This window comes from Phlebotomus papatasi, chromosome 2 (genome assembly GCF_024763615.1).
Source record: "Phlebotomus papatasi isolate M1 chromosome 2, Ppap_2.1, whole genome shotgun sequence".
Lineage (NCBI taxonomy): Eukaryota > Metazoa > Arthropoda > Insecta > Diptera > Psychodidae > Phlebotomus > Phlebotomus papatasi.
The window spans coordinates 26,625,388-26,635,769 of NC_077223.1; the positions used below are offsets into that span (position 1 = coordinate 26,625,388).

General features: G+C 34.8%; 3 protein-coding genes across 3 annotated transcripts in view; 2 read left to right on the top strand and 1 right to left on the bottom strand.

Moving 5' to 3' along the window:
• Window positions 1-10,382, bottom strand: part of LOC129803200 (uncharacterized) — a 48,513-nt gene that overhangs the window by 21,024 nt on the left and 17,107 nt on the right. The window lies entirely within an intron of this gene.
• On the top strand, window positions 1,602-9,306 carry LOC129800297 (Y+L amino acid transporter 2-like). Its single transcript, XM_055844577.1, has 3 exons — window positions 1,602-1,653; window positions 8,101-8,903; window positions 8,966-9,306. Exons 1-3 carry the CDS (start codon window positions 1,602-1,604, stop codon window positions 9,200-9,202), a joined length of 1,092 nt encoding a protein of 363 aa, XP_055700552.1. The 3' UTR covers window positions 9,203-9,306.
• Window positions 9,581-10,209, top strand: LOC129800298 (uncharacterized). The gene is made up of 2 exons (XM_055844578.1): window positions 9,581-9,870; window positions 9,940-10,209. Exons 1-2 carry the CDS (start codon window positions 9,688-9,690, stop codon window positions 10,207-10,209), a joined length of 453 nt encoding a protein of 150 aa, XP_055700553.1. The 5' UTR covers window positions 9,581-9,687.

Sequence of the window (10,382 nt, forward strand, 5' to 3'; positions counted from 1 at the left end):
ACCACAATCGCAAAGAAAGTGGAAGCCGTCGAGCAATTTCAATACTAAAAGTCGTTGATAATTTTAAAAAATGGCATGGACTATAGTGCGATCCAAGTGTCAAATCTGGAACCAAATATGGCCTATAGCGAGGCTCTACGGTACTCCAAATGATTGGGATATATGTTCTTCTATCCTATACAATATTTGACCTTCAAACTACGGATAAAAGAATGATTCAAGGCCATTGTCGAATATGATCCGAAAATCTGTGGATATTGTTTTCGCAACAAAGCTCGAAAATCAATAAGAGATGCCTGATTGGGACAGACAAGGGAAGACACGAACTAGGGGAAAGTGTCCATGTTTTGCACGGTTCCTAACTTCCATAATGACTAATTTTTTCCTATGTTTTTTCAATAAATTCGATTCATCGCACCCATACTTTAAAAATTGAAAAAAAAATACTTTAAAAAACACATTTTTGCAAATAAACAAAAAATGCTCATTAATTGATCATATTACGAACAGTATTTGTGAAAAACATACAATGTTTTGCAAACTTCGTAGTGGACTTTACGATTTTCATGCATTTCTAAGTTCCCACAGTGGAACAATTTTACAAAATTTTTTTTTTCGTGTAGTGGAATGGTGCCAAATTCGGGACAAGTTGCTTTTGAAACGTCATTTTTTTAACAAATTAATTTTTTTGTTACTTCCTTTTGGAATTTTATGGTTCCTTGTCCGTATTTTCATAGAAATAATGTACAATTAAATAAAAATACAAATATTGTTTTGTGTGCAATATCGGACATCAAGTTTCTAGAAATTCTTGTTCTTCCCAAACTATTTCAAGGCTTTTTCCACATCATCTTATTTGTAGAGGCTACTTTTTTTGTTTCTTTGATACTGTATAACCTCAAAAAATAAACAAACTAAAAATTTATTGCATTTTGAATGACATATTTAAAAAGTGTTCAATATTTCAAACTGTCCGAAATTTGGTACAGTTCCCTTATTCACTTTTACTATTCAATTACAGTAACTCTTTGTATGGTATATACACTCAGAAAAAGGCAGTTCTAACTTTGTATGGAATTTGCAAAAATACAGCTCTTGTCTGTAAGAATATTTTAAGAGCCGAATCAACCTAAACATGTCGTGCTTTGAATTAAGAGCTGCGTTCTAAAACAAATCAACTAAGAGCTGGCGTGTCTTGAGCGAAGTATCATTTCACTAGAAAATTTCCAGAGACTTTCAGTGCTGTCAAATGGCAGACAAAATAATTCACAGTGCAATTAATTCGCAAAGTTGTGATTGTTTTCGCGAATTTTCTCAATGAAATTATAGTGAAAATCTGTGGAAGAAGCCTTTATAAGCAGTGAAGTGTCTTGTGATTCAAAAAAATACAGTGCCGACAAGGATTTTGCGAAAATTAGGTGAATTAATGCTCGAAAAATACAAAAATATTTTTTTCTGAAAAATAAAACATTGTGTCTCACAAGCTCGCTCGTGTCTCTGGAGTGTTGTGTGATAGTTATTTTTTATTTAGAAAACTTATATAGTGAAATATTGAAAAGATTTTTGCGAGGTGGTTCCCGTCAAAAAAAAAAACTGCAAACATGTCGGGCACCTTGCTCATTAATAGTCGGACGGAAAAAAATCTTCCCAAGTGTGAGTCTTTATTTAGACAAAAATTGATTAATTTCACTTTTAGATTTTAAAAGAAAATTTATGAATTTAAAATTATAGAATAAAAGGTGTATACGGTGATATTTAAATAAAAAAACGTGAAATTCAATTGCATTTTTTTCATTATGAGTGTACGTCAATTTTGTTGCAATACAGCAGAGAAAATCTGATACTGGAATCAAAACTCGATATGCTTTGCTCCAAGACCTTCTCAGTACTTAAAATTCTTCTAGAGACTATTTTTTCCATCTGTGAAAATTCAAAGACTGTACGTACTTGAGCCAAAGCATATTCTAAAATAAATGCTTTACTTCAAGTAAAATAGTCTTTAACCCAACACACAAACGCCCGTTCTTGTTTCAAGAACTAAATTAAGAGCTGTTTCCACAGAGCTCTTTTCTGAGTGTACAGATGACCTTGGCCTACGGGAGTCACTGCTCCTTGCTGTTCGTAAACTTTTCTTCAATTGTACACTGAGAGAAATCCGAAAAAGTTAAAATAACATTCCAGAAATGTTAATTTTACCCTGCAGTATTGATCCGAAATCGGTGTAAATAATACCCTTTTTAGGTGTATTAGGGGTTAAAGTTATCCTTTTTTCATGTTAATTTTACCCATTTTACCCTTAAAAAAGTGTAAAATTAACATTAAAAAATGTTGATATATTTTTACACCTTAAAAGTGTTAATGTTATGAGGAAAAAATGTTAATCGCACCCTCTTTTTTTCTCAGTGTAGCACTACTGATTCGATCTACCATCTCCGATTGGTGAACACTATCCTTAAGAGCTAGAATTAAAGAAAAGGTTACGAAAGGTGGGGACAAAGTCACTCCTGCAGTCTTGTTTTAATGATTCTTGAGATTGTCGCATAATATAATCTTAAATTGAAAATCTATCAATCTTCTCTCAGAATATGTTATTTGTTTTTCAATGCTTTTTTTATACATTAGTGGTCGTATGATATGACGTTGCATCTCCAAAAAGAAAAAAGTTATTCAAGCATTATTTAAAAAAAAAAAAGACATAGGGGAAATGCTCATAATTTTGTCCAGTTTCTTATTTTGGACACTTTGAGGATAACATTGGACACTAAAAATAAATTGATTAAAATGATGGATTTTTATTCCAATATTTGATGAATAATGAATTCTATCTAAATATTTGTTCTTTTTGGAAGATTTTAACACTAAATACGTTAAATTTTGAATATGATTTGAGGTAAAATTGTTTTGTTGAAAATTCAGTGTGAGCAATTGCTTACGAGAAATATGACAGAACTTCGTGGCTTACTTCAGTCTTATTTAGTTTTGGTGAAGTACTAACAAAGTTTGTTCGCTGTTTTTGAGTGATATTATTGAATATTCATTGAATATTGTGTTGATTCACATTACTGATGATTTGTACATTTGACCTGAAGTGAGATTTGCCTTGTGAATTATATTTTTCGTGTGAAAAATGGGAAATTTTTTAAGACATTCACCAGTGAGGTGATGATTCTTATTTTGGACAGGTGTTTTTCTCACGAAATTTCGTGGAGTTTTAGCTTTTGTGATGACTAGGTTGGACAAATACCTGGAGAAATAAAGGAGCATCATCTCTACGAAAGAGATGTAGCGAGAAATGCCTTGAAAGGCTCCGAGAAAGGTCAGGGAATGAGCGAATCCGCACGTACTTGGAGTACCGAAATCAACTCACTTTAATGAATGATATGGAAAGTTTCCGGGCTTCTGTGACATTCTACGTTTCCCTTACATGAACAGGAAGAGGACTTGGTAAGATTGGTTCATCAAATGAAGAACAATGGGCATCCTATTGAGGCGGATTAGCTGTCCAAATTTACAGCCAAGTTGGACAAATTAATAAACAAGTTGTCCAAAATAAGAGCCAAGGTCACCTCTACTTATCAATTCATTTTTAAACGTATTAAAACTAATTTTAATAAAAATAAGACGATAAATAGCTTGCTAAGTTTCTAAACAACCCTTCTGAAAAGAGAGTAACAAGAAATGTCAATTAGTATAGAAAATATCGCACTTCAAACTTGGAACTTCGATGCTTATAAGCAGACTGTCCAAAATTATGAGCACTTCCCCTAATCTTTTGTAAACAAAAACTGTTTTAAACCGATGATATTACGGGATATTTGGACTAATTAATCTTTTTGGTAAAATTTATAGCTTATGTTTCCTTTTTCTATTAATACCACGAAATATAATAACATAAGTAGTGTATTAATGCAGAAAATTGGGGATTTTTGGTTGAACGAGTAAATAAAATTTTAGTTTTAATTTATATTATATTTAGGGGAAGTGTGCCAAATTTCGGTCAGCTTCTAATTTCGGCCACTTTGAGTGTAATTTCGGCCATGCAAATAAATTACAGTAGACTCTTCGATATCCAGCACTTCGATATCCGGGTGACAGCTGCCAAACACTGGCGGTTGATATATTCAAAATTATTTTCACTAAACATGAAGTTTGTCCAGAGTGAATTAAAGTATTATTAACATTGTATCGAAGTTTTTAATACATAATTGTGATAAAAAATGAAACATAAGCACACCATGAAGAAAATTCTCTTTTTCTTTGTCAGACAGAAAATAAATTCACACTGCACAAAATAGAAAAACCGTTTATCATTCAAAAAACCTAAATGTCATTTTGTCCCCCAGTCAGCCGGATATCGAAGAGTCTACTGTAATTAAAATTATGTATATAATCTTCGAATAGTCAGTGAATTCATGGTCGTTTTAAATATTTATTCATTTTAGGATGTATTAACACAAAGATCCTTAAATTTCAGGTATCATTTGAATTTAAATTGCGTTGTAAAAACTCAGTCTGGAAAGAGTCTTACAAAAAATGTGGCAGATCGATTGTGTTTCTAGCAGTCTTCTGATTTGTGGTGAAGTGCAAAAGGTTTTCCTTCGGTGTTTTTCATAAAAATTGATTAGTTTTCATTAAAGATTGTTTCTGTTTATGTTAATAATGAATCAATCTTCAAATTTCGGGTAAAATTTCCCAGCTGGATCCTGTATTTCGTATAAAAAAGTATATACTTTGTGAACATCTCTCCGGTGAGGTAGTGTTGCCTATTCCGGCAACATCTTTTGCTTTCCTAAATTTCTTATTCATTTTATGTTTTTTTTTTAATTTCTGAGTTCTATAATGTCCAGAGAAAAAAACTATTGCTTCTATGAAAAAGATGATGTGGAAAAGGCCTTAGAAGAGTTTAGGAAGGGCAAATTGCTACGGGAATCTGCGCGTAAATTTGAGAAGCTACTCTTTAGGTCTTCAGGACAAATTACACGGAAGATCTCAGGGCTTGCGGGTCATATAACCGTATTAAACTAAACATTAAACTCGTTCCGTTTGACGCTTTGAAATTTTCTATCCGTCGCTCCACAAAAGGTGGCCAGAAAAAAGGTGGCCGGAATTTCACTCAAAGTGGCCGGAATACTACCCAAAGCAATGTCTATATTTTTATTAATTTTTCAATATTTTAGGAAGAGATTTAAAGAAAACAAAGAAGATAAACTAGTTTTCAAGGTTTCACACAACTGTCTCGAAAAGGAAGTGACAAAAAATATCAATATGAATTGAAATTATTGCATTTCAAACTTAGGACCTCGATGTTTATATGCAACTATGCCGAAATTTGGCACACTTACCCTATACAAAAAAATATTAGAATTTTCTTAAATTAAGCATAGCCAAAATATAAGAATTATTTGAATGAATTTTACGTTTAATTGCTATGTAAAAGCATGTATTTTTATTGAATTTTATGCTATGGATAACACATTTCATAAATTTATCAGTGCATTTATTTTTTAAATACATTCACAACTTGTATCTTATTTATGTGATACTTCCTGAAAAAATGCAAAGATTTTTTTTGAATTTCGATTGAATTGAATCTAAATAATAATGAAATTTATTCGTGGAGGGGAAGTGTGTGAAATTTCGACATAGTTGCAAACGTTGCAAATAAGCATCAAATGCCTATGTATTCTTGTTACTTCTTTTTGCAAGAGTGTTGTTTGGAACCTCGAAAAGTAGTTTATCATCTTTATTTTCTTAATATTAATTTCCAAAAAAAATTGAAAAATTTATAAAAATATGGACATTGCTTTGGGTAATATTCCGGACGCTCTGAGTGGAATTTCGAACACCTCGTTTGTGACCTCCTTGTGTGAAAACGAATCCAAAATCTCAAAACGACATTTGAAGATTAAATACGTAATTTTAATTTATTAATTTGCTTGGCCGAAATTATAATCAAAATGGCCGAAATTTAAAGCTGACCAAAATCTGTCATAGTTACCCTGTAATCTTGGCTTCTAGGACTTGACATTGTTCACAATTGCTGTGCCATTAAGCTTCAATAGTTCAACCAGCAATGGACTATATTCCTGAATGAACCAGAAATATTTCGGGCCTTCTGGATTGGAACCCGTTTCAACGCTGAAGCATCAGACTACCCAATATTTTATATTAAACAAAAGCTACACAAAATGCTTTTTGAAAATTCCAAGGGTGAAGAATAGTTTCATAGGAGTATCTAAGATTTTTTTTTAGAAGACTTCGAGTTGAAAGGGCAGTGCCTTGCTTTTGGAAGTTAATATCATTTCGGGCAACAAATCTAGAAAAAACATACAATTTCTATATAAGTACGTAAATAACATCATCGTTTCCAACCATCTCAATTGTTATGCCCAACGCACAATAACTTTTGTTTAGTAAACATGTTTTTGACATTTCAATGAGAGTGAGTGAAATCTAGATCTAGTCATCTCGCTCATTCTCATAGAAAATTTTGAAAACATGTTTACAAACAAAAGTTATCGTGCGCTGGGCATTATACAAAAATTATACCCTGTCAGTATAGGCAGCAGTAGGGTGGAATAGCCCGTTTGTACACCCAAAATAAAGTCAACGTTTCAATTGATTTTTTTAATTTTAAAAATTATCCACTTTTTTCTTTAGATGCATTTAAACGATTTAAAGTGATTTGATCAAAATTATATTTAATTTAAAGGTCTTAAAATTTTCAAAATTACTCATCGATGTCAAACGGAAGTTAATCGGTAAAATACCGGTTGTCCCGGTAGTTGCTTTCAGATTCTAAGATTGCTTTTTCAATTATCTGTGAGTTAGTTACTGGAATAGAGCCCAAATTATTAGATATATTGACTTTTAACCTTTAGTATAACTGCTCGAGCTTCACAGAGAGAGCAGTAATAATCTCTCGAATTTTCCACTCCCCAAAATTTCCTCCTTCCACCCCCCGCGGACTACTTTTCCCAACATATCTTCGCGTTTCAGGCGATTTTGAGAAATGATGTCACGCTAACTGTTTGTCTGTCTGGCTGCCCGTCCGATTGTCGCCAGCTCTAAAGGCCAAAGGGTTAGTGATAGCGACTTGAGACCTTCGGGGGAAACTTCCCTCCATAAGTTGACCCAAAGGCCGGTAACATGTCACTCCCTTTCGGATATGTTTTAGAGATTACGTAGGCGGAGTTTTCGTCCTTAAACGAACTTCCGTTGAATAACGATAACGATTTTTCAAGGTTAAAGGTTTAAAAAGCTTTAGAAAGCGCATTATTTACCGAATAGAGTCATGTTTGGAATCGTTAGAAAGGTCTTGGAATTTCTGGTAAGACTGAACCGGTTCCAATCGGTTAAGAACCGGTTTAAAGCCGATAACTATTTTTCTGAAATACAATTATATTACTTCTAAGCTATTTTATGGCATGTTTTTAGTGATTTATGAATTGGTTGAGAACCGTTAAACGGTAAATGATGCGAAAGTATATTTTTGAGGAACAGCATCGACAGCATTTAAGTTACTACTGCGAGCATTTCACAAATCATAAGATGCTTTACCGCTCCTTTTTTACTGTTAAATAAATTAAACATATTTTTCCAAAGATTTAAAATGTTTTAGCTTTTATTTAGCATTAATAATAAATAATAATGCTGGAACAATATTTCATGAATGAACTAGGCCTTCCCGCAAGGGGATTTCTAGACATGCATTATTATTTTTTCTTGTACGGGATAAGGTTGTCAGTCCCATGCCCATCCCATTAGCATTAAAATAGTCATTTTCCCTGAACCTATAAATCTAAGAAATATTTTTATTCGATCAAAATCTTGACTTTAAACTAAACCCCTAAAAAACTGTTTCTCGATATTCAACAAATTAGAAGTGGCTTTGAATGAATTCTTTGCATTTTTTTCTTGCTTGAATTGGCTTGAATAAAAATGCAATAAATTATCGTGCACCTCTTGCACTCCAGGAATTCCAGAGGATTTGCATGCAATATCTCGTGAAAATAAATCAAAATAAATTCGGAATTCCAAGAAATAAATCGCGAAAAAAGTGAATCTTTTGAAATTCACAACATTCGGGAGATTAAAGAGATTCGTCAAGAATAAAAAGAATATTACACCAATGCTTTTTTTGGGTTTTCTTTTCAGGTCTTCTCACCACAATCAATTGCTACAATGTGAAGTGGGTAGCTCGAGTCACGGACATTTTTACAGGAATGAAAATTCTGGCACTGCTGGTGATTGTGGCAGTGGGAATATGGTACCTCTTTGGTGGAAACACCCAAAATTTAGAAAATCCAATGGCGGGATCGAGTTCATCGCCTGGATACATTGCCCTGGCCTTCTACAATGGACTGTTCTCCTACTCGGGCTGGAATTATCTCAATTTTGTGACTGAAGAACTCAAGAATCCCTACAGGAATCTCCCACGAGCGATATGCATCAGCATGCCACTCGTTACTATTATTTATGTCATCACCAATGTAGCCTATTTTGCTGTTCTCTCAACGGATGAGATCCTGTCGTCATTGGCTGTGGCTGTAACCTTTGCTGATAAGATGTTGGGCTATGCAGCCTGGATAATGCCTCTGTTTGTTGCCTGTTCCACCTTTGGATCCCTCAATGGAGCCATCTTTGCTTCTTCGCGGTTATTCTTCGTTGGTGCTCGAAATGGCCATCTTCCAGCTGCAATTTCTCTCATCAACATCAATTACTTGACTCCTGTGCCTTCTCTCATCTTTTTGTGCATAATCACACTTGTGCTTCTGTTCATCGATGATGTTTACGCATTGATCAACTACGTCAGTTTTGTGGAGGCACTCTTCATCCTCATCTCCATTTCTGGGCTTCTGTATTTGCGCAAGACACAACCAGATGCCAAAAGGCCAATTAAGGTATGATCCTTTGATGATGAATTGACGTAAATTTCTTGTATCTTATGTAATCTCTTCCTCAGGTCAACCTCATTCTACCGCTCACATTCCTCGTCACATGTGGCTTCCTCGTGATTTCCTCATGCTACGTGTCCCCCTTTGAGGTGGGCATCGGAACAGCAATTATTCTGTCCGGAATACCTGTATACTATGCCACAATTCATCATCCAATCGCAGGATTGGAAGCAGCATCGCAGAAATTGAACAATTTCTGCGCCAAACTCTTCGTCTGTATGCCAAATACAGAGAAAATTGACTGATATTTGGGATGATCGGCTGAGCCAACCCTCACAGCTAAATATAATGCTATTACAAATTATATTTGAATAAAGATAAAAAATGGCGGGAAATTTTCATTACAAAAGGGGTTGTTCATTTTGAAACACAAGGACATGTTTCTGCATTTCATGTTTCCCCTGTGTTTCAATTGTGTTTCACTGCCAAATTAGTACAAAGCTTCATGAGCTTCCCATCTTTTCCAGAGGGTATTTGCTTTGAATCACTCCATTATCGCGAGATTTCATCTTCACACTCAGGCAGAGATTAAAGTGTCACCCATGAGATAAACAGACACCTCCACAAGTCAATGTCTCCTCGCATCTCTGCTTTTCTGCTCCATACAACGTCCATCAGTCTTCGTTTGTCGCTTGTGAAGAACCACACTGGTCTCGGAATTAAATTGAAATCAATTTGAACTGTTGTGCCCACGTCCACGTTCAATTGCATTGTCTGTTGCGCCTCAATCATGCTACGGAGACTTCTTTTACCCACCCTTATCGTCCTTTTCTTTAGTCTAAGCATTGCGGAGGATTCCCCTCCTTCCCCAGAAACTCTCTCAAAATCCCAACCCCAGCGAAGGTCCCCACCTAATAAATATTTAGCGCACATCTTCACTAAATACGGAAGTCGTGGAGAGATTTCTTTTGAGGTAAGAAATCACCCAAAAATCTACCCTCCATCAAAAAAACCCAATTCCACATTTCTACTTTTCTATAAGGGCCTAGAACACTTGATGCATAGCCTAGAACTTGGAGGCTTAGAATTTCTACCAGGACACACAGTTGCTGAACACCTTGAGGCATCATCTTTAGCCCCATCACTTCAAACTACCTCCGCAGAAGAAGACGATCCAAATCACGAAGCCGATGTTGCAGTAAATAGGAATGAGATAAGAAGTGATTTGTGGCATGATGTTTCCTGGCCAGAAATGACTTTCAAGGAATTGCACGATCCCAAACATCGTCACAGACGCCATCATGGTAAATAGTTAATTTAAAGCGGTAATCGCACGTCTCTTTGCTGCCTCAATTTAATACTCACGACAACGCGATTATGTGGGACGAACAATGAGATCAGATGTCTGTCCCTGACCATTCTTCTTTTATAAACTGTTTTTGCCAGTTATTTGTGAACATACGTCAGTGAAATTTTAGTTGTGGT

What these genes read in the sequence shown, in the direction of transcription:
- LOC129800297 (XM_055844577.1), top strand. Translation starts at nt 1,602, where the DNA reads ATGTCGGGCACCTTGCTCATTAATAGTCGGACGGAAAAAAATCTTCCC. An exon ending in GGAAAAAAATCTTCCCAAGT is followed by an intron (nt 1,654 to 8,100) that starts GTGAGTCTTTAT and finishes GAGATTAAAGAG; the next exon opens with ATTCGTCAAGAATAAAAAGA. An exon ending in ATGCCAAAAGGCCAATTAAG is followed by an intron (nt 8,904 to 8,965) that starts GTATGATCCTTT and finishes TCTCTTCCTCAG; the next exon opens with GTCAACCTCATTCTACCGCT.
- LOC129800298 (XM_055844578.1), top strand. Translation starts at nt 9,688, where the DNA reads ATGCTACGGAGACTTCTTTTACCCACCCTTATCGTCCTTTTCTTTAGT. An exon ending in GTGGAGAGATTTCTTTTGAG is followed by an intron (nt 9,871 to 9,939) that starts GTAAGAAATCAC and finishes CTTTTCTATAAG; the next exon opens with GGCCTAGAACACTTGATGCA.